Genomic DNA, 25,528 nt, shown 5'->3' with positions numbered 1-25,528 from the left:
TCTGTTTTATCTGTGATCTTTTTTAAGTTATATACATTTATAATTTTTACGACTTTTTGACAATTTTAGTTACATTTTTATTGAATTTTAGATGATAATACCGACAGTAATCCGAACCTATTAAATTTGATGTATTTCGAATTTTATTTAAGACAAAGTTCAAAGCTCCATTTAAATATTCAGACTGATATTAAGATTCATCATTACCTTTCGACAAATATAGGCTCGATTTCACCACACATCTGACTGCAGACAAACCTGCGTATCTAAAAACATATTAAGACATCACACGATCTAGATATGTAGCAGTAAAATTTAATGTTAAATGTTAATGCGACTTTTGTCGTTCATTTTCTTATTCAAAATCTGAAAAAGATGACCAAATAAACAATCATCTAAGTTTCACCTCATACGTTCTACCCCTTAACACAGATGATTATTGTCTTACTGTTGACCTTGATATTAACCGAATTTCATATTTAATATATGGGGAACATATAAAAATATTTTCACAACTCAGATGTATATTGTCTTTCTGTTGACTATCATATTAGCTTTTAAAAGCGGGGAGCATATTTAAACATTTTCATGTTTTTTTTTTTGTTTTTTTTTGTTTTTTGGCACTTTCTGCAGAATTGATAAAACAAAATGCACAGCAAAGTCAAGTTATATTTTAAAAATTGAAAACAGAAAAGGTAATTGTGAATCTTAAATGTATTTCAAATAAGCTCGGCGCAGAATGTTACATAATACTATGACATATATGTGAAATGATACATAGGTGCTTTGGATAGAATATTGCTTATGTAATAATTAATCCATTTAATACTAGGAGCGCAAACTTTTTTTTATTATTATTTAATTTATTTAATTATTTTTTCTTTATATTCCTATCCATCGTTTTTTCTTTATTTTATATTGGTTTTATTGAAAGCAAGGGAATTATTTAGAACTAACAATTTTGCACTGTGTCCGTTATTAGCTTCTCAGTTAAGTTGTTATAATCCACCGAAAACCAGTTTATAGCGTTTCTTTAAGAATTGGCTATGATAAAAATTTTGTCTATTGATAAATAAATGTTCCATGTGCTTATTATTTATTGCGCGAAGTTTATCGTAGCAAATTCTTATAAATTAATTTTAAAACATATTTTTATCTTTAAACATGAGCACAGTAGCTCTGAATTTAACTGAATAGGGGCGTGTCAATATTGTTTGATCCATTGAGATATAACAGCATTATTTTAACCAATCAGATTACAGTATTTATCTCATATTAATGTATATTTCCATATAGTATGATCGTGTGTTATTTTCCGTTTGTTAATTGTTTTAAATTGAAGATAAAATTATTATTGATGAGAATATCTTTGTGACTTGCGACATACATGCATAGTAGTGACACCACAAGGTGTATCAGAGTTTCCAATATAAACTCTCAATTACTGTAAACATATTAAATTTCGCGTTGTACTGATTTTCGCTGTGGACAGAGAACCGCGGATTATAGTTCCTGCAACATTGATCTTGTTCACACTTAATAAAGCTTTTATAATCGCAAAAAAATATACACTTTACAGAATTCGCAAAATTAGCAACCGCAAAAAATTAATACGTCCATAGTAGTTGCAATCACTCAATATCGTCAAAATAAAGACGTAGTTTAACAGAACTTGACATTTTGAAGTAATTTGATAATGTGATGCTAACAACTACTGAATAGCATGTGATGGAAGGAGTTCTAGTGGTTGGGATTCTATGAATTATCAAAACGACTCTTAAATACGAATAAAGGCGATTATAAAACATATGTTAACTGATCGCGATGAGAAATAATTTAACAAGAAAATAAAAAAAAGGCATATAGGCGATACAAAAAACTCAGCTATACAAAAACTAATTGGATTAACATACATTATTTTATAGAGTTTTACATATATCTTTCAATATTGATACACTGAAAGTAAAATTCAAATATATAGGTCATGCAACAAATAATTGGATTAACATACATCACCATTCCTTATTTTAGCGTTTTATAGACCTTAACACACAGAGCCAAACAAAAAATTTGATTAACATACCTCATTTTGTCCTTATTCTATGCGTTTTACACCCATCGTTTAGTGTCTATTCCCAGACAGGGCCTTTTGTCATAAATAGCACAATTAAACGGGATCAAAGATTTTAGCATACCATTTAATCAACTCAATTATCCGTAAATATTGAGGAAAAAAATTTGACCCCCCCCCCACCTTGAAATCAAAATATAATGTCAGTGTCATGATTTTTATGATTGATATCAACCAACAAATTCATTTGGTTAATAAGATTAGATTACTATATATATATATGATTGATCAATTACTACAGTTAACAAAGAATATAATCCCTTATACCGTTATCAATGAAATCAGGCAATCACTGTCTACAGCATTGACAATCCCATCACAAAATCAGGGGGTAATTAGACAAAATTAATGAAGTATGTATTTTATGTTAAACAAAGCCTACTTTGTAAATATCAAGTTCCTTTGATAAAGTTAACCGGTAATGCCCTGTTATAGTACTAACATGAACAGGAAGATGTACGCAAGTAGTTCATAGAAGATATTTCCTGACAATTGACCTGGTTCCAATGTTTGTTTTGATATAGAGACTAAAAGCAGTGCTTGTAATTATTGACTAGAAGATGTTTGTCTTTTTAAACGTATGAAGTATACGTGGGGTATGAAGTATTGGTATATTTCAAAAATAAATATATGTGCTTGATTTAAAATGTTATTATACCCCAAGCATGTTGTGGATGTATAATACAGCAGATCCGTCCGTATATCAGTGCGTCCATACGTCCGTCAAAGCATCATAGCATATTGTCGCCTTGATACAATGTATCACATCCATTTTTTGACACATTTCCTTCAAACGTAGGATAGTAATATAAGCTTTTGTTGGGTCGGTTTTCACAATAGGTCGAGAATGGTCATGGTTTAAATCTATTGCTTAAGGCCCGTTGCCTGAATAGAGCCTCAAATTTTTACCAGATTTCCTGTAAAGTTTAATAAATGGTTAAATGCAGCATAAATAGTTTGTGCTAAAGATCTTTGGCAACTTATTAGATAGTAATGAACAGTTTCTTTATCTCATTATTTGTTTGCATACTACATTGTATTAGATTTTTTTATACAGAATAGTTATACAGAAGTAGAAGGCTACTGTGGAATACAGGTTGTAGGAATGCTCTAACTGCACATTTAAAAAAGATTGGTAGCTTTTTCAGGAGGTAGACATAAGGTAAGGGATACAACTCTTACAAATCATCGGAATGTTTGTGTTCAGGCTCTTTATATCAATCCCATGTAAGCATCAAAGTAACTTGGATCGATTTCATTTTTGTTTCAAATGGAAGCTTGAAAGGCTTTGGAAAAATTGAGTATGATACAAACATGTCACTGATTTCACGAGTTGTGTCTCTTAACCTACTCCTACCTCCTTAAATCGTGCAAATCTTTCCCCGGTCAAACAGCCTTTCCTATTTCCATTGTCATGTCCCAAAAAACATTTATCATTGCAATTTTTGTATTTTATACCGAAATGCTATTAAAATTTTGACGGTTTCAAGAACATGCCTATTTCATTCATATTGGAAATTGCAGAATGCAATAAACTATGAGTACTGGCTTCTGGAACAGGGTTATGTTTCTAAAAGATTGGGGTCATCACTACAGATGTTTTAGGGTCGTCATCATGAACTCGAGGATCGCTATGTTGTATCTATCTGTGCCATGAAAACTGATTTGTTCAATGTGTCATAGTTTTTCTTTCCTCTTTCGTCTACCCCGAACATGACTTTTATGAACAACTCGGCGGTTGTTTCTAGAAAAGCAGAGGGCGTTTACCCTTCCGGTGCACCTGGTCCATGCTCCCAGTTTTTAGTGGAGTCCCAGTTGCTCATTTGCTTTTGTTACTTTTATGTATGATTTTAGTTACTGTATGTTCTTTGTTGTGTATGTCTGTTTTTCATGTCTGGTCTTTGTCCCTGGATAACATTCTTTTGATTACCGCCATAACCTTGATTCCCTTGATTACTCTCTGATATTTAACATTGACAAGTCGAAACTTGTGACGGAACAAAGTTCATAAACGTGTACTTAGAATGAATAGTTACAGTGTGATCATCTTCAGTCGAGGGTCATTACATCCATAAGTAGATTTTAAGAAGATAACATCTTCTTTCCAAAAAGTTTAATTGTAATTATGAGAGAAACATCACTCATATCAAGACGATTTGTAAGTAATAACCTGGTACCTTAAGAAGACGGTGATAAAAGGTTTAGTTTAACTCAGTACATATGTTTATTGGAAATGCTTATAGTAAATTATTAAAGGACTGGATTTTGCTCAGTTGTCTTAATAAAGTTACAAATATATTCAAAACCTACCAAATAAAGACTGAACATATACAATTAATTGAACTTCATATAAAGTATAATTAAGGGAACAAAAAATTAAAATAATCAAAAATTTCCAAGAATGAAAACACTTTAGGGAAAATAACGACACACAACAAAGAACGCGTATGCGAATGAACCGAAACAGCAGGCACAGAGAAATTAAAGTAAGTGAGCAACTTTTCACTCTCCGGGTTGCTCATACAATGTCACATTTGGGTTGGCAAAAAAGGAAAGAAAAACTATAAAACGGTGAACAAATTGGTTCGCTTGGTGCAGATGGAAAAACCATAACAATCTACGAGTTCATGATGGCGGCCATAAAACTGTTGTAGTGAAGCATAACTGAGTTAAAGCAACAGTGGCAGAAAGAGTTACCAACTTAAAATTCCAATGAAAAAAGAAATTAAATGAAACAGTAAAAATTAACTCTAATGGAATGTCGTAATATTCTAAGACTAATTGTCTTCATGCTTGTCATATGGGGGGAATAAAAATGTCAAGGTGAAGAAAAAAATGTTATTGTGTCTATTTTGTGTCTATTTTATGGTTCTAGTTTTAAGTTTTTTTTTTCAGGAAATATAAAGTTAGCGTTGTGATGCCTAACCATCAAGCCACTATATAATATGCATTCTTGTTGAAAGTAGTATAAAAAAAATGGTTCCGATCTTAAGATCTTGGATAAATCATTTTTCAGCTGAATCGAACACTTCCTGAAAAAAAAATAACATAACAATTAACTATCATTAGTTAGTGTTGATAGACTGCAACAATTGCAACATATGTTAAAAATATAATGCTTATGTGTTCAATAATTTCATCCGCGACAAAAGGTGTGATTTTTACATAATTTAAAAAATGATTTAGGTATTTGTATATGAACAAAAAAAAAAAAAAAACAAAAACAAAAAAACAAGACATTTATTGTATCATCGGTCCTAAGCACATATTTACATATGCTTAAAGATACATAAAAACATATGTTCAATTATGTTGTGCGATTTCCCTGTCTAGTCTTTATCTTTGGAATGAATTCTTTTGATTTCAGCTCGACTCTTGGTTCATTTAATTGTTCTTAATTACCACTATGAATCTTTTGAGATAGGCAAAATGGGGGATTAAAATTACAGTTACGATAACATCTGTCTGAAGCAAAACCCCTTTTTGGCTGATTAGCTGTACGGTTTGAAACGATTCAATGCATCGAAACTGATATGATTGTAATTCAGATTACGCTTGGTTTACACAAGCAACCGATTCATTCATTCTTCGATTTAGATACGTTTCACTGTATAAGATAAATGAATTACCACTATAAATGTTTTGGGTAGACTATGTGATGTTTTGACGAGAACAAAAGTACTATATAAATACTTTACCTCTATAAATTGTTGGGGTAGACAGAGCGATGCCTGGTGAATGGGAGTATTGTAGTAGCCGAGGTTCCAAGCTTTGATGTCTTTGGATGTTAATGTTTTGCACGGCTTATAAAAATCTGTTTCCTAAAATAGACATTTAAGTTTAATCTTTCGAAATTCGAAAATTTTAATGATGCTACAAAAGCATATATTCTTCGTGAAATCGAGATTTATTCAAATGTCGCGTGATTGTTACTTCGTGCGAGTTTAACGTCGAGGAACTCGCTAAAAATAAATTTCGTGTTCAAAGTTCACTTTAGATATAAATGAAGTCTGGGTTAACATGGAATTTACATCAACTTTGTCACAAATGTATTTGCGTGATTCAGGTGAAAATCAGGTGATTTCTTTTTATGAATTGAGAAACATGGGAATGGAAATTATATCTACATTAAAGGCGGAAAGTCAATTTATGAAAACAGAAGAAAAAACCGAACGGAAGGAGAACAAATATGCTAAACTGAATATGAACTGAAAAAGTCACTCAGCAAAATGCAACGCATGTTTGTTGTGTTTTAGTGAGAAAATCACCATTTTTTTTTCAAAAGGTATCTGCTATGTGTTTCATATAATTTGTTACCTAATTGGCCTAGATTTACGGTGAAAGTACTTTCGGTCGCGGGGTACCAATTTTCGTGGTTTCCGTGGGTAAGCCAGACCATGAAATTTAATTCCAAACTTTAACAATATCCCTAATGATATGTATACTGAAAACCTCAAAACCACGAATTCAAATATCCACGAAATTGTGTATCTTCCCTCATACGCGAAAATCGGTATCCACGAATTAACGTACTTTTACAATAACAAGTTTGTTGTTAAACTTATTCTTAATTTAAGTATATCGAAATGTAAGGGTAGTTCATATGCAAGATGTGTTCTAATCCAATTTTCTTGGTTTAAAAATTGTTAAGCGCACATTCCTTAATGAATCATTAATGAAATGAAATGATAAGCTTAATACATATTTTCTTCTATTAAGCTTTAATTGAAATTTCACTTTAATCCATCTACTAAAAAGATAAATGTAATATAAACCTTATTTTTGCTAATTAGTATAAATCCATTGTGACCTCCTGTGAAGCTCGGGACTATAGCATTGGCATACTCAACAACTGGATATGTTTCCTTACAAAACTGTACTATTCTTCTTGTAGTTGGTATAAGTTCATTTATCATATTCTCTCCTACATACAAACAAAAGCATGCATTATTGTGTATAATGCATTTATGTTATACTTTTTACGGACGCGCATAGGTCCTAAAATAGTAATCAATACAATGTAAAGGTTAAATGTGGAAAACATTTCGAATATTCACAGTCACTAAGAGTACAATATTCACAGAAGGATGGATTTCTAATGTTATATATTTGTGGTAATTGTAATGTTAAAAAATAGTATTTTAACGAATAACACACACCTATTAAAAGAATAAAATAAGGGAAAATGTGAAAATGCTACGTTTTTTAAACACATTTCATATGTACTTGTTTCCGTCATCTAAAACAAATTACTATAAACCCTAAACTATTACCTTGTGCACAAGCTAGCCCATCCTTTCGTAAGGCTTTGTGGATATTTTCATAGAAATCTGTCTGGTACGCATCCAAAGCAGCTCCTGTGAAGATGAAAATGCGCTCTACGTGTGAAAATCTGAAGTGATAATGGTACATTAATATATTTTAATTGATCGTCAGACTGAATAAACACAACGAAACTAAGTCTAAAACAAATTAATAAAAACAAAAAAACAAAAACAAAAAAACAAAACAAAACAAAAAAACAAAAAACGAAAACAAAACAAAAACAAACAAAACAAAAAACAAAACAAAAAAACATGTAGGTAGCACCAACCTTTTTCGAAATATTTTATTTAGAGTTAATTAGCAGTTTAGCAGTTTGCTAAAACATTTTCAACAGAACATTTTCAAATCGTTTTTAAAACATTTTGATTTTTTTCAAAATGTTTTGATAACGTTTTTGAAACCTTTCACCGTTTTCGTTTGAACAAGGTTTTCAGAACTGTTTATTGAAATGTTTAAATAACATGTCACTGTAATGTTGTTAGATCTATTTTTTAAACATTATTTGGATATGGGTGTGTTCCCCGAACGCCTACTGGATTAAAACAACATCTCATTAGGTATAGGGATTAAGAGGCCTCTCAAGGGGTGTGTAATTATTAATTTACCTGTAAAATTACCTGTAATTGAAAAGTAGACATTCATAATTTAATAATGTGTAGTGATGGACCCTTCATTTTAGTATAACATTTATATAATTTTCTATATCTATATATAAAATAAGAATAAAATTGTAGATTTGCAATAAACTATATTTCATAATTTCATATAAATAAATAAAAGCTAACAGCATTATTCATGATGTTTAAAAAATAATAGAAAATTTAATATTTTGCAATAATTATTTTCAAAGTAAGCATTATCTAACAGTTATTATACTGAGCAAATATTTAAAAAAAATATAGATAATTCATAAAACAAACTAAGTGGTCCAAGCTTTGCACATGGACGCCATTGAGGATGTTTGGTTCCAGGCTCTTGAAGACCGTGACGACGCCAACATCACACAAATAACTCAGACTTTTACAGATTATGTCACAGAGCAGTGGGTGGAAGGAGACCGAACACGTTGGAACCACTTTGGAACACAAGGACCCAGAACCAACAACAACATCGAAGGGTGGCACAGCAAAATAAAGAAGATGACACAACAAGCCCATCCCAACATATTTACTGCAATTAAGATGCTTAAAGATGTTAAAAATGCCAACGACATCAACATAATACAGAGATCAGCCGGTGGAACTACCAGACCACGCGCCAAGAAATACATGAACATTGACCGCCGTCTCGCCACATTGTTACCAGGAATCATAGATTTAATGACGTATGCTGACTCTGCTTCCGAACTTCTTCACCTTGCTTGAACATTTCTAAAAACTTAAAAAAATGTGATTCATGTTTTCATTTGTGACATTAGTGCTGTATTGTGATATGTGCTTAGAATAATAATGTTGCTACTTGTTGGAAATTCATATTTTATATTGATATTTATATTAAATTACATGTAACATTTGGATAACATGAAATTGAAAACAGTGGAATAGTGCTGTACTGATAATGTATGTCTGTATGTCATTTATTGTTATAACTTTATGTTGTATGCTTATTTATATTTCATATGACATTTAATGAAATAAAATTGAAATCTTACATTTAGTCTTTTATAATTATAACAAAAATATATTTCATAGGTGAAAACAACAAATGTAAAATTTAAAAAATATAGCCATATTATCATCAATAAATTAAATTTTAATCTTTGATGATAATATGAGTATATTTTATATTTTTATATTTTATATTTTTATATTTTATATTTTTTTTTTGTTGTCATCTATTAGATATAGATGTGTAGAATTTGACATAAATTCACAAAAAATACAGGTAACTTTAATTGTATGCCCCTTTAGATGGCCTCTTCATCCATAAAATTAATGACATGTTGTTTTAATCCAGTAGGCGTTCGGGGAATAAACCTGGATATGTTATAAAATGTTTCTTTTATGTTACGAAAACATATTTTCTGATAATATTTTCATCACATTCCTTTGAAACAGGTTAAAAACATTTCCAGATATGGTTTTAATAAGGTTTTCTGAAACATTCAATAAATAGTTGTAGAATTGTAAGAAAACATTTTAATTCATTATCTTTTTAAGAACGTTGTAAAACGAATTTAGAAAATGTTTCTAAATTGTTTTAAATTACGTATTTAAAACACAATTTTCTCATTAATATCAAAAATAGAATAAAAAATAAATAGGCCATGAAATTAAAATTCTGATAATCTAGCACTATAAGACAATAGAGGTTATATGTAATTACATCTTTATTTTAAAACAATTTAAAAGAATGACCGAACATTGATACATGTATTATACATATGCATTATACATGTACATGTAATACTAGTCTTCTTAATTTGTCATGCATATTTGATATACAATAAATTCATCCCAGTTTACTGTTCCTTGTCTTTTAAGTAACCAACACCGAACATGTATAGTTGATGACATCTCCATAGAAATAGTGTAAATGGTGTGCCACATGCTGCTATTGAAATAGATTAGAGCAAATCTTGATCAGTATGCGTATTATCATACAAACGTGTGCAAAGAACACACACTATTTTGAAGACGATTTAAAATACTGGATCTGTCCAACAAGATGTAAGTACAATGCTTTGTACTTACGTCTTCATTAATATATGACCTACCTGTAATTCATTACCGCTATAACCTTGGTTCCCTTGATTACTCTTTGTAGTTAGATAGTTAAAAGCAGTATGCCAAAGTACTTTGAATAAAATACTAGTCTGTGTAAACGTTTTATAAACATAGATGGTCAAGTAGTCATTTTACAATTTCCATGTCACTTGACAACATCACGCTGTGAAGACAAACACTCATGTAATTTTTGATTTTGCTTTAATTTTGTATTTGTAATGCCCCGGAAATTTGTACTGCTACGGAAAATTTACGTGTTTCTCCGTTTCCGGTATCCGGTTTTGTATAATATTGATTCAATTGCATGTCCGGAATGACTAAGTTATTTAACATGCCAAAATTTATATCAAACAATTAGGGGTTGACCCCGCACGGAGTAAGTTTTTAACCTTTGATTATTTTCTTATGATAGATAATTGTCTCAGTGAATTAATTGATATGTTTATATTGCCGAACTTTGTATAAATAGGTGTGTTTTGACAGTCACAAAGAACATTCTATATCCTGGTGTCATCAGTTCTCGATAGCATATCAATGTTGTCTACCTATTTGTTGAACAACTTATTAAATAGGTACAATCTTAATATCATTATAAGAACTGATCTTTGTTTTTATTTTCTCAGAAAATTGGTGAAATTTCATGTTTACATTGTGAGAAAAACACATATTATTTAGGTGACCTATTAATGACTTTATGGGTACTACGTCATCAAATCGCGATAGGGATATGACTTTCCGTATTGAGGGCATGAGAGACATAATTGGAAAGTGAAAATAAAGAAAATAATTAATTCAATATATTTTTATCGATATTTCTTATTTTCAGGTTCCATATATTACTTCCAGTGAATGTTATAATTGATTAACTTTGATATGGCTAAAACTTTTAATCACATCTTATATTTTTTTAATTTGCTGTGATATGATGTTTCAAGCATAGACCAAAGATATATAAGGTTATTCGTGTTATAATTCACCCAAAATTAATAGGTTTTTCATATTATTGCTATTCTATATCTCTTAAAACATTGATAACGTCATGATGGTTTTAACGTGTTCCTTTAAGAAATATTAAGATACGACCTGTATTGCGCATCATACATTTTTATACTGACGTAGCCATGCCTATATCCTAACTGCGCATGACCGCTGAATATATGACCTAAATAAAATTTGTTTACATTCAAAATGTGTGTATGGAGAGTGGGCGCTTAAAATATGAGATTCTTGAGTTTTAAGAGAAAGGTAAAATAAAGGGGTTCTTAAGTTTATTGGTAATATAGATACCTTTATACGCAACACATCGATATCAAAGCCCGATAGAATCAAGTGTTCAGTTGGTTATTTCTTTGTCACAGTGAATAGACCACACATGCGATTTCGCTTTTTGTGTTATATTGCCTATGCGCATCGCTATCGGGAACTCATGACTATCAAGAACATATGAATGCACGATATAGATAATAGTGTAAATTATGTGCCACATGCTGCTATTGAAATATGTCAGAGCAAATCTTTATCAGTGTGCGTATTATCTTACCAAAGAACGTCCAAGATATTAACCCGGTCACTAGTTCTGGCCTATGTTTACATTCAGACTTCACGTTAATTCCTGACCAAACTTGGTACTTTTAAAGTTTGTGTCCAAGAGATCAACTATCTTCTGAATGAATATTGACGTTAGTTGTCAACAGTTTACAATCATTTTGAAGAGTGTATTTTCCAACCGTTTTGCATAATAGATGTATGTTTAAACCATTTTTATCGTCATGATAGTTGTATGAATATTGTGATTATGTTTATGAGTACTTAGGCTGATATTTTGCATTGAATTTGACCAGGGCATTATTTTGAAACTTTGCAAGTTATTTTTAGAATTTATAACATTATTTCATATCCTGCATGTATGGAAAGCCACATTAACAGAAACTTTGAAACATTTTCACTACGCATATTGTCAAGATTGGGTTCATAATATTGAAAATGTTCTGTTATTTTAGACTTTTGACCTCTCCGGGGGTTTGGATCAAGTTAATGAAGTTCACAGTTTTGATTATATAATGCTAATCATTTTAATTTATTTTTTTTATAAGAAATACATATGATCTCTTTCTCTTTTGCAGGGAATAAGGATTACAAAAGAAACTCATACCTAATGATTTAATGTTCCCAATAAACTAAGATGATTATTTTTTTCCAAAGCAAGTTTTATATAATGATGAGAATCTGATTGGACCACAACAAGTGATCATGGCATTTGTTAGTCTTTTAGTGTATCTGTTCATTCATTTGACCGCAATATGCAGCCACTGTTTTACATAAATCAGTAGCAGATCCAGAAACTCCGAAAAGGTGGGGAAATATGGCCTTTGAGGGGCACACTATTGATAATATTATTAATTTTCTATAAAATCAAATTATTTGTTTTCAGATATGAGAGTGACCCTGGCCCCCTCTTGGATCCACCTCTGTTTTTACTGAACTTTAATACAGTTTTAACTGTAGAACACATGTTTGAAGTTTGGTTCCATGGATATCCGCCTCCTGTTTGAAGAGGACATTTTAAAGGTGAACCTTGCTCTTCTCACCACAATTTGAGCTAAAAACTCAATTCAATGTTTTTTTAAAGTGCAAGTAATATCTTGATACAAAACAACATGTTTTAATCTAGCAGACAATGATATTTCCTTGATTGACACATACACCTGTTGTAAAAAAAAATCAAGTAATATGTAATTGATAGTATATATATTGTTTCCCTTTAGTTTTAATTTTAACTACTGTAGGTATGTATATCGTGACAATACCATTAATCTTCTATTTTTCAAGAAACCAAAGAACGGAAATGGACACTGCTTGAGATACTTGAAGATGAATAAGTGAAATGACAAAACCCATGTTTGAAATTTCGTTCAGTTTGTTGCTACATCTACAAAATATAGAGAACTCTACAAATTTCTTAATTCATGTAAAACCTGTTGTATGTGTATGCAATTTTTGCATTAAAATATTCATAATTTAGATTGTTTTGAAAAAAGGTTATTAAAAAAACATTATAATAACATTTTAGTGAATGGTTGTTAAACACATTTCTAAAAAATGTTTTCAGTCTTTTTAAGGAAACACTATAACAATATTATAGTGCATGGTTATTGAATATGTTATTATAATTTTTCTGCAACCATTCATTTTTACGTTTTAAAAACATTTCTAAAAAATGTTTTCAGTCTTTTTAAGGAAACGTTTCTTAAACATTTTTATTACGTGTTTGTGCAAGTTGGGAACCCAATACTCTCTCGAATATCTTTTAATTATTTTTTTTGCATGTACCACAAAGATTTGTAATTGACCGAAACGAAACGAAAATTATGCAATTCAAATTGTAATCTGTTTAGACATAGGGAGTGCATCAAAATCATTATAAACGTCTTTTTACTTTTTGATAGAGAAATTTCTTATCTAAGGTCGCAAGAGAAAAACAGTGCACTTGGTCATTTAAAAAAAAAAACAAAAAAAAACGTCGTTTTATATACTGTAAATGTATATTATATTTCGAGGTTGCTAATTTTCGCACGGATTTGGTTAAGTCAGCATATTCGCGGGTATCAATTGTCACGGTTAAAATCAGTTTCGCTGGTAATATTTTTTCGCGCGTTTCTGTCCATCGCAAAAATATTGAATTATTTCCTTTACAGTAACTAAGAATTGAGGATGGGGCTGAACATTTTAAATATGTCCACGTTCATTCGTTGGTGGCATTAAGTTCTGATGTGTAAGTATTTGTAGCTCTTGTAAACGTACATCAGATGCGTTACATAAAACACAAGTTTTAAGTTATAATTTCAACTGTACATGGATCTAGTGCTCCCAGTTGCACATTTGCGTCCTGATTTTCTGACGCTTAACATAATTATTCGTATCCAAAAAATGCAAGTATAAACATTACCTGATTCGCTATGGACATCTATAAATATGACATCAAACTCGTCTTGATAGCGTTTTACGTACTCAATGCCGTCATCTATTACAATTTGCACTTTCTCGTTGTTGAGGTATTTAGCACAGGATGGCAAGTATTCCTTGCAAATGTCTATCACTCGCTGCAGTGTACAAAATTGAACTTGAAACTCGAAAATGTAAAAGGAAGAAGCGACACTGAAAATTTACTATGCTATTGTACAAGTCATAAGTGTTAAAACTATTCTGTCAAATATTCATAAAGCTTGAATTGTAAAAATTCAAACGTCCTTTTCTTTCAAATAATTAGGGTTTTTTTTTTTAAATTAGAGCGTTCGAATTTTTAGCGCCTATTGCGCCACCGTGATCGATTGATTTGTGGGACGTCATTTAGTCAGTTATTAAGTGAGAGTTAATAGATAGTATGTTACGATGTCTGAAAAAAGTGAAAATTTGGGACATATTCCCTATAATTTCGAGTCAGGATACAAAGAAAAGGAGATTGAGGCACAACTTGAAAAGGGAAGGTCGGAAAACATTGACGAATGACGACATTTGCAAATGAAAGACTGTCATGAGGCGTTCACGATCCTGTTGCGATTCTTGAAGGGTCCGAAATTACAAAAAAAAAAAAAACATTTTCCTTTATCATTTGTGAAACTGAAAGATAACTAGTTACAGTAAACGTAAACATATTTGCGGAATATTCTTTGTTTATATGTGACTGAATGACAGTTCAGGGTTTTAGTACCAAACCAACTTAGTATTGTCATTTGCTGCGAATCAAAATCTATCGGTTAAAATCAATAAAGACTGATAACAATCAGCACCTACGATTTATTCAGTTACAAGAGTTCCACAAGATGGCTACTTAAAAATTCATATTATGCAAAGCATTCCCGATTTTACAAAAATATCTTTTGCATTAAAATTTATGACTTGTTGTTTACATGGGTATGGTATTTCACATGAACAGAACGTTATGTAAAGGTGGTCTTATCCTTTTAGCATTTACTACACACTCAAAACAACTCAAAACCTCTCTTTCTATGCCCCTGCTTATTCTCTTCATATCACTTTGATGCAAACTAAATGTAACATTTTAGTTTCTCAATTATTAAGAATGTAATTATTGAATTCAAACATGAATTCAACTACGGAGATAATATTTCATAGTTTGTTAACATTTTATTTTTAGGTTGACAGTCAGAAATTTATAAAAGTATTTATACAGGCGCCACAGCGAGTCTGTCGATCAACACGGTACTGTAAAAATAGAAGATGTGTTATGATTGCTAGTAAGATAGCCATCCACAAAATGTCAAGCAACTAACAATTAAAATTCTACTTGTTGCCACAGTGGTGGTCAAAACCCATACCATAAGGCAGCTGTAAAAAAAAAATAAGCTAGAAAAACTAAGAGTAATGCTCACAAACTTGATACCCTAATACTTCTACGAAACATTTCATTCAATTCAACTATTCAAGGAATAGAAAAACAGACCCCCCCCCCCACTTCCTCATGTCCTCATAGTCACAAAGGACAAAGTCCAAGTCTTGATATATGGAAACCAAAAATTGATTCGGGTCAATCTTTAGAATTAGAGATGCACAATGGGAATATGTAAAAATGATTCTGTGTAACATTTAATTTAATTCAATGATGTAGGAGGAGTAACGGATTAGAGATGGGTCCCCAATGTCCCCTGTATTCACACAAAGACAAAGTCCATGTTTTGATATGAAAACCCAAAATTGATTCGAGTCGAAATCTAAAGCAGGAGTGCAAAATGGGAAAATGTAAAACAAAAAGATTCAGGGAAAAATTCAATCAATTTTATTCAGTGGTGTGGGAGGAATAACGGATAAAACGGTTCCCATGTCCCCCATATTCACAAATGTCAAAGTCCAAGTTTTGATATGAAAACCCAAAATTGATACGGTTCAAATAGGAGATGCACAATTGGTACATGTTGTAATGATTCTGTGAAAGTTTCATTCAAATCCATTCATTGATATAAGAGGAGTAACAGATAATGGATGCCCCCACCCCGTGTAACGGAAGGACAGACACCCCTATCATTCTATATTTTGCTAGTGAGGTAAAATGATGTGAAACTGCATTAAAAAGACTGAAATTGACCTAGTCTATAGATAAACGTTGAATGAAAAATAAAGAACATAAAAAAAAAACAACGATAACCACTGAACCACAAGTTCCCGGCTTGGGACAAGCACAACAAGCATGTGGCGGAGTTAAACATGTTTTTGAGTGCTCAACGCTCAACTATGTCAAATTCTACCAAACTTGACATGGACAATTCTGCAAAAGACGATTCATAATAACGCAGTGTATCTCGCCATCTCCATGTGTTGTTTTTCATGCGTTTGTCATCGGTTCCAGTTTGCTTTTTGTTGTTTGTCAATGCATAGTGCCATAGTGCACGATATGAAATTTACACGATTGTAAAAAGTGTCACTGCCGGGAGTGGGGTTTAGAAGTTGAATAACCAATCATAATGCACGGAATAGACAAATGCTTAATAGACTGTAGCCAGTTTAAATAACACCTTTCTTCGAATTTTCCATTAGCATTTTCGTTCCACCATCTCCCCACTCAAAATTCCCGACCAACATGCTCGACCTCCCATAGAAGACTTGGATTCTAGGATTTATTTTAAACAATTATAAAATAGATGGCTTACAAACCTAATCATTGTACACACCTCGTCTATATCACATAATACAATTTGTTGAACACTTTGATGTTTCAGTATTTCTCTGACACAACCACCGTCTCCGCCTCCGATAATTAAAATCTGAAACGACATTCGTCCCGTTTGCCATTGCAGATGTTGTTTTGTATTGTATATTTACATTCAGAAAAATTTGCCTTTCCTCGTTTTTGCTAAGCTTAAAACAAGTACTTTTTTTTAAAGAAATACGACAAAAGGGAAATCAATGTTACCAAGATTAGGTTGTTGATCAAAAAGTACTAAATAAAATTCAAGGTACAACGACGAGACAATATACACACGCAACAGAGAACATGAAATAAATAAAATAATACACCCACCAAAAAAAAACCAAAAGTATGTGAGCAAGACTATACTAAAACAGGGAGCGTGGATCAGTAGCTTCGGAATGGTAAGCGTCCCCTCTACATTTTTATAGAAAGTATGTAATTCTTTGTATTACCTTTCTAGGATTTGGATGACAACACATAGGTAGATGAACCATCATTTCGTGGTAAGCATATTCATCTCTTTCCACCACTTGTATTTCACCTTCAAGGAGTAAGACATTTCCCAACGTTGTACTGTCAATATAGGATCAAAACTGTTTTGCATCTTTTTATCCAGACATAATTATTGATATATGGCAATATGAGAAAGAACTTTAAATTATTGTCTGCACGGATTTGAAGATTTTTAAACACACACACACAAAACCTGTCTTTATGCACAATGGAAAATTTCACTCATAGATATCAATAAAAAATTGCGATAATTGTTAATGAAGCTGGTCTGGCATTAAAACGTATGAAAAATAATAAAACGCCAGGTTCTGATGGGTTTTCTACTGACTTCTTTAAGTTTTTTTTGGAAGGATTTAAAATATTTTGTTGTTAGATCATTAAATGCAGGGTACTAAAAGGGAGAATTATCTGTCACACAAAAACAGGGCATTATTACCTGTCTACCTAAGGGAAATAAACCAAGACATTTTTTAAAGAATTGGAGACCCATATCTTTATTGAACACAGTATATAAGATTTGTTCTGGTGCTTTAGCTATGAGAATTAAGACTGTTTTGAGTAATCTTATACATACTGATCAGACTGCATTTATCAGTGGAAGATATATTGGGGAGAATATTAGACTTATTTATGACATTATGCAATATAGTGAAGAAAATGATATACCTGGCCTTTTATTATTAATCGATTTTGAAAAGGCTTTTGATTCCATTTCATGGAGATTTTTGAAAAATGTTTTAAAGTTCTTTAACTTTGGGGATTCTGTTATAAAATGGACAGAAGTTTTATACAATAACATAAACTCCGCTGTTATTCAGGGTGGGAATCTTTCAGAGTTTTTCTTAATTGAACGGGGCTGTAGACAAGGGGACCCCTTGTCACCGTACTTATTTATCTTATGTGCTGAAATTTTGAGTGTGAAAATTAGAAAGAACAATTATATAAAGGGAATCAAAGGCATCCAGGTTGAACATAAATTGTTCCAATTTGCAGACGATACATCTTTACTTTTAGATGGTTCGGAAGAGTCCTTGAACCAGGCATTACATGAACTTGATTGGTTTGGCCAGATTTCGGGACTTAACATCAACTTTTCAAAAACTCAAGTTGTTTGGATTGGGAGCAAAAAGTATTCTAAGGAGGTTTTATGTAGAGAGAAAAATCTTTCTTGGGGAGTTACATCTTTCAAATTATTAGGTGTTAATTTTGAGGTCGACCTGGATAAGATGATAAAACAAAATTATGATGAAAGTATCAGAAAGATCAAAAGTATAATAAACCAGTGGTCAAAACGCAATATCACAGTAATTGGTAGAATAACAGTTGGTAAAACACTTTTGTTACCAATTTTGAATCATTTTATAATGTCACTTCCAAACCCAAGGGATTATATGGTGAAAAATATAAACGACATTTTTTATACATTTGTGTGGAACTCACCTGTTCATAAAGTTAAGAAAGATGTATTACAAAAATGCTATGAAGAAGGAGGCCTTAAGATGATCAATGTAAATGCTTTCATTCAAGCCATGAAATGTACATGGATAAGGAGACTTTTTAGAAATGAAGGAAATTGGCAAAATATTTTCTTATCACAGGTAGACAAAGAAAAATTGTTCACCTGTGGATCAGCATATATATCTCATTTAAGAGAAAATATTAAAAAATAATTTTTGGCGAGATGTTCTGTTGTCATGGGAAATGGTAATGGAGAGAGAGAAAGATAAAAAATGGGAATATTTTTTAGCCAGTCCTCTTTGGATGAATAATTTGTTTAAAGTTGGACAACGACCAATTCTTTATAAGAACTGGCTTGATGGAGGTATTCGTTATGTTAATGATTTGGTTGGAGAAGATGGTTCTTTTCTGAAACACGACGAATTACAAAATATTTTTGATGTAAATTTGAATATAATGAAATACAATAGTATTATGTCTCTGACATCAAAGATAAGTAAGCAGTTTACAAAGGAAAGCTACAAACTAGCATCTCCTTTCATTCCATCACATGTGAAAACTATATTAAAGAGTCAGAAGGGCTCAAGAGATATGTATTGTATTTTAAATAGAAATGATTGTACGTCTACAGGGAATACCAAGTGGAGCACAATTTTAAATGTAGATATTGAGAATTGGAAAGTTTTTAATAGACTTCCATTTGTCGTTACACAAAACACAAAACTGCATTGGCTCCAGTACAGAATTAATCAGAGGATTTTGACGACCAACAAATTTATCAATATAGTTGACAATGCCTCCTCTCCATTTTGTTCTTTCTGTAATTCAGGAATAGAAACTATTGAACATTTGTTATGGGAATGTGAACACGTACAGGATTTTATTGAAGAAATTGATCAATGGCTCCTTCATAATGGTATAAGCATAGCATTCACTAAAATCATATTTTTGTTTGGTAATATTAAACAATGTTGTAAGGGTGATCCACAAAATGATATTATTCTTTGGATGAAACATTATATTTACAGTATGAAGTGTTATAATAAACAATTAAATGTGCAAGGAATGTTAGAAAAAATGAAGTATATGTATAATATTGAAAAAATGATAGCTGCGAAAAACAAACGTGTGAAAAATTTTGAAAAAATTTGGAACTCGTATAGATTTTTAAATGCAACCTAATGATCCCAATGTTGTAAACATTTAGCCAGACTTTTTTTTTGTTCAGATCAAATTATTCCTTTTTTCACCTCTAATTTACTGTATTTTTAATAAACCCAATAGGATAAAGCATATATCTCATTATTAAGCTGGTTGTTTGTATGTACAGAATGATGCGGTTTAAGTAAACAACATGTGATGTTCTTCATGTAGTTTAAATTATCTGTTATGCATATATGTATCTTATTGAATAAAAAAAATAAAAAATTAAAAAAAAAAAAAAAATTGCGATTACAAAAGAAATGTTTGGTATATTTTTTCAAAATAAAAATAAATTCTACCAGAAGTGGGCCTGTTTAATTTTCGACGGTTTTTTCTCGCACAATATTTTTAGAGAAAGAATTGATATTTTATTTTTATAGGAAGCGTGACAATATTGACTTGTACCATTTACCTGTGATCTTTGTCACATGGATACATTACCTTTGAAGAATTCTTATTTCCTGAAAAGCCGTTTGTTCCATGTGCAACTCTTTCTCGTACATCAGACTACTACCAAGTCCAGCTTTGTCATATTTACTTATAAACCATTTCTCGTCGCCGTTTATAGTTACCGTGGCCATTTGTGTGTGCTTGAAATGAATTCATAATAGTCTAAATTAGCGTAATCTATTACCAGAATGAATAACCAAAATATTATTGTTTGTTTTTGTCTGCAAAAACATAGTATATGTCTCCCCGCGTCCCTCAAACTGATTTGAAAAGAAATAATAACTATGCAAGTAAAGAAAGGGTTTGTCAATTTTAGAATATTTTCAGTATGAATTTCTATCGGTAAGTACCTGAACCGATCTGTGCAACAAGAATTCCGATCGGTCATCGATCACGATCAGTTTTCGGTCAGTCATCGATCCGTCAAACCGATCCATTTAACTGGTGATCGCATCACGTGACCACAGAGCAGTAAATGTATTTTACGGTGTTTGTTGTTCCTTTGTCAATTTTAAACATATTTATATAATGTAATAGATTTAAACATCAATTTATACTTTTATTTTACATTTCTTTTATTTAAAACAGATCTTAAATCATTTTACGTAACAAAACTGCGATCAGATCGTTTACCGGTCATTAGTCATCGATTCGTCAGCGACCAATCAGTCAATTCGTAGCGTGGATCGGTTTAAGGACTGTATATAGTTCTTGGTTATTGAAAAGGCCCTTATCAATTATTATATAATACCTGAATAATGTTTAACGGAATTGCGCTGACAAGGTACAAGTTATATAAGGATTTTTGGCAAATTCTATGTTCAAAGGGCATACCTCCTACAAAAATTAGGGGATCATTTTGTTTTATAATATACATAACTGTATATGATGTTCTTGTTATATAGCAAGTTTCGTATAATTCGGTTTTGTAGTTTCAGAGGAGTTGCGCTGACAAGGTTATATATGTGAATTTTTGGCAAATTTCTAAGTTAAAAGGGTATAACTCCTATAGAAATTATGGGATCTAAATTTCCTGTTAATATGCACAACTTCATATAATGTATTTGCTACATACCAAGTTCTGTAAAATTCGGTTCAGCAGTTTGAGAGGTGTTGCGCTGACAAACTTTGTGACTGTCACACGGACAAGCCAAAACAATATGTCTCCCCACCGAAGTGTGTTAAACGTATTTCATGCCACATTTCTCTGTACAATTGGTTATGATTTGATTTGCTCAGTTGATTGATTATCATATTTATAATTTTATTGTTCTCAAGAATTTATTGCCATGTTCTTATACTAGCGTGGTTCAATATTGTGATCGGCGGATCGATATCGTTAAATAATTTATACATCACAAAAGGTTGATTGATTGTTGGGTTTAACGCCCGAAACATTTCAGCTATATTCAGGCAATGAACATGAAACTAATGACAAAATAAACACGAGATGATGATGATGATGATGATGATGATGATGATGATGAAATGAAAAATTGGATGGGACACACAGATAATAGGGTCGACAAATTTTGACTGCCAGTAGAAAAAGGGAGGGATGGGGAGGATGAGGCAATTTAGCCTCCTGTGGCGGAGTACAAAGGTTCCTACTCCTATCGAATATCACAGCAGGGATCTTTAACGTGCGAGGAACGTGGCATCTTTCCCAACACGTTGCACCACTATGGATTGCGGTCAGGTTTTTCGACTTATAGCTAGACAACCCCAGCATGTAACACGGCAGGGGTACCCCATTCCACAACCTGGGGCACACAATCCAGTTGCTCTGTGGGCAGAGCGCAAATGAAATATGAAATAGGTCATTTTAATAACCAACTGTATATTATATAAAACTTTTTTGTTTGCGTAAGCGAACTTGAAAAATGAAGGTAGAAAATGTAGTCCACCGTATGAATCAAAACAAAATTACAAATTACAAATCGTAAAGCTATGTTCGAACGGATCAACATTTTTTCTCACACATTCAATATTCGTTTTTAGAAAGGTCAAAGTATTTATTTTGAAAATCTTACAAGCAACTCCTAATAAAAAACCCAATGATCGTCTAGTATTCGGGTAGAATGAACCGACTAGTCAAAAAGTATAAATTATTTGTTAGAAATACGAACCCTACTTCTATGTTCTAAATCTTACATTACATTTTTTTTTGTTAAAATAGATAAAAACAAATGCCAACCAAAAAAAATACACCAGAAACATGCCTTCTATATCAGACAAAACAAAATCAGAACAAATAAACAAATAAATAGAGGAAAAAATAACAGAAAAGCAAATAGTGGTCAACAAACAAGAAAACAAATAAGTGCTTACCTTGGATATATTGTGTAATGCTTGTACATGTACATGTACCATGACGATGAAAAGATTTAATACTATTTAAAAAAAATGTAAATTGAACGGTCATGTCACCATCTAGATAAAGTATGCATAGGGATAATGGATGTCGATAAACTGGTCAATATCGTGATATTTAAACTGCCCACAGAACAGTGGTATTGACTAAGGCCGTGATAATGACCGAGCTGTAGGCAAGGTAATTATCGCTGTCGCAGTCAATACCACTGTCCTACGGACAGTTTATATCACGATGTAATTGACCAGTTTATCAACAACTATCATGTTTATTTTATTGAGGAACCTTATCCTCATTTCTTTCAGAAAACCATGCAAATCGTGTTTCTGCATATTTACATTGACAACTGCTTGATCACGAATGCGTTTTAATAAGGGGATGTAACTTTAAATTCGCACCATACAGTATTGACTGGTAAAACTTCATACTGCAGGTTAATTAATACAATGTGAAAAGGTTTTATCCAATTGAAATTACTGATTTTTTGCTGATATGAAATATATCTAATTAACTGACTTGTTAAAATAGTAGTGATACTTTAATACGGTACAACACGTGTATTTTTTTTTACTTTAGTATTCACTCTTATAGATCGATTTTTATTACTCGCTTTTTTTCAGTTGACTTTCCGCTGTAGAGTGCGAAATTAATGTGCCAAGAAAACATGTTATTGTTCCACCACAGGATTGTTGTCAATTTTCTAAAAGCATAATTGATGATGATTGGCTTTATCAGCCAGAAGTTATGTTATCCCCCCGAGGGGCGTCAGGCTCAAATTGTGATAAACATAAAAGAGGACAGATAAAGTCATTTAATAATCCGTTTATGATATACCCCAAAATTAAGTCAAGTTTCTTGAAAACATGAACCTCTCTCCGTCGTGTCCATGTTTGTAAACAATTTAAAATTTTCCGAAAATGACCGGAAAATGATGTGATAAAGCTTCCGAATAATGACGATGAAGCATGCGATAATACCAGAAGTGCACTTTTTAATCGTCTCCGTGGAGACGGTTATAAAGAATTGAAAGCAGATAACATGCATGAAGAAATTGAAAACCATCATCTCATTGGATAAAAATCTCAAATAACGCAGAAGCGAAGCGCCGATTATTTATGATTGGCTGACAACATAACACACTCTAAAATCAATACGTAGAACCGTATGCGCTTACGGTATATTATCATTATTTTAGCATCTTCTTCAGACTAATACTGGCTGAACGGAAACCAGTCATAAATCAGAAGAATCGGTAAACTTCGTAAATATTGGCAACGATCAAATTAAAAAAAAAAAGAGTTACGATATACATTCAATATGGTATTGATATGGAACAATAATTTCAAGAAAGTTTTGATATATCAATTTTATTTAATATTCACTACATTATCTATCGTGTATTCCCGTTTTATTTTCGCGGGTTTTTGCGCATGAATGATTTTGTCGTAAACATAGAAGAAAGTTTGATCATTCTTGATTGACTTTGGTTACGTTTTATGTCAAAGTCAATTTCTAAGAAACTATGTACCCTAGGATGATGTAATGAGTTGTTGGAATATATCTTTGGGAGTCTGTCAGCATCAAGATAGATAATCAATGTAAGAAGCATTAATGTAGAATATTCAAATCTCTACCTTCCTTCAAAATTTCATCAAAATTCATAAAGTTTGATAAAGCTGCAACTCTTAAACTACACAAGATAGATAATCAGTATAAGAAGCCATAATGTAGAGCATTGAAAAGTCTACCCACCTGCAAAATTACATCAAAATCCAAAATGTTTTGAAACATTACAGCCCTTAAAAGTTTTATTTTTTACCGAAAATTATTTACCGTATATATTTAAAAAATTATATCTTTTATAATGTTTAAATAAGAAAGATATAACATTTAAGGACATTCACGTATTCTATTTTAACGTTAAGAGACGACTAGCTTTTTTTGAAAAGCTAATCCTTGTATCACTAAATAATTGAAAATTTTCCGGAAATAACCGGAAAAGCGAGATAAAGATTACGAAAAATGACGTGGAAGCATGCATATATTTCCGGAAATGCACCCTTATCGCCATGCTGTGGCTATTCTTCGTTTCATTATTTATCGAGAAGTAAAATTTTGCTTTTATTTGTAATAAGTATATATGATAAAAGTGATTAATGACCCTACCTTTGAATTGTTATATACAAATCAATAATCAATAGTGGAATCTAGACCAAAACGCAGAAGTCGTGTTCCGAAAGGTATAGGATTCTTGAGAAAATGTGAGCAATGATTCAAAATTAAAATATAAGAGCATATGAATATTTATGATCGATAGGTATGCAAGATACAAGTCATTAAAATATTTTTCTGGTGTATGATCAAAGTTTCCAAAATTTTCATTTATCTATTCATGATCAATCCCCCAGTTCAGAATAAAAGCTTTTTAAATGAAAACCAAGCTAATCGGTCATCAATTTTGATAATTGATCAATTACCGTTTAAAGTCAAAAAGGTGCTTGGTATTCAAATCTACAAATTTAGATGGGTTTTCCAGTTACTTTTATTCAACTCGTTTATCTTTTAACAGCGAGTTGAACGTGATTTCTGACCTGTTTTTAACTGAAATAGCCCGAGGTAAATACCAGTTTTGCAAAAATAGTTTT

General features: G+C 31.7%; 1 protein-coding gene across 1 annotated transcript; it reads right to left on the bottom strand.

Annotated features, from left to right (window-relative positions):
- Positions 1 to 1,664: 1,664 nt before the first annotated feature.
- Positions 1,665 to 25,166, bottom strand: LOC148607531 (spermidine synthase-like). The gene is made up of 9 exons (XM_088545368.1): positions 25,050 to 25,166; positions 20,501 to 20,649; positions 17,338 to 17,458; positions 16,866 to 16,958; positions 14,129 to 14,282; positions 7,405 to 7,488; positions 6,907 to 7,055; positions 5,830 to 5,952; positions 1,665 to 5,163 (listed from the first exon to the last, which is right to left on the bottom strand). The coding sequence occupies exons 2-9, from the start codon at positions 20,638 to 20,640 to the stop codon at positions 5,137 to 5,139; spliced, it is 891 nt and encodes a 296-aa protein (XP_088401494.1). The 5' UTR covers positions 20,641 to 20,649; positions 25,050 to 25,166; the 3' UTR covers positions 1,665 to 5,136.
- Positions 25,167 to 25,528: the final 362 nt, after the last annotated feature.

The sequence above is a fragment of the Perna viridis genome, chromosome 9 (genome assembly GCF_037379345.1).
Source record: "Perna viridis isolate PV_CMFRI_1.1 ecotype Kerala chromosome 9, ASM3737934v1, whole genome shotgun sequence".
Classification (NCBI taxonomy): domain Eukaryota; kingdom Metazoa; phylum Mollusca; class Bivalvia; order Mytilida; family Mytilidae; genus Perna; species Perna viridis.
Note: the sequence above shows the minus strand (reverse complement) of the source record. Positions and strands in the feature narration are given on the sequence as shown.

Excerpts from the sequence above, each read along its gene's own strand:
- LOC148607531 (XM_088545368.1), bottom strand. The coding sequence starts at position 20,640 with ATGGCCACGGTAACTATAAACGGCGACGAGAAATGGTTTATAAGTAAA. Across the intron at positions 7,489-14,128 it reads AGATGTCCATAGCGAATCAG|GAGCTGCTTTGGATGCGTAC; the intron begins GTAATGTTTATA and ends TCATCTTCACAG. Across the intron at positions 5,164-5,829 it reads TACCCCAACAATTTATAGAG|GAAGTGTTCGATTCAGCTGA; the intron begins GTAAAGTATTTA and ends TTTTTTTTTCAG.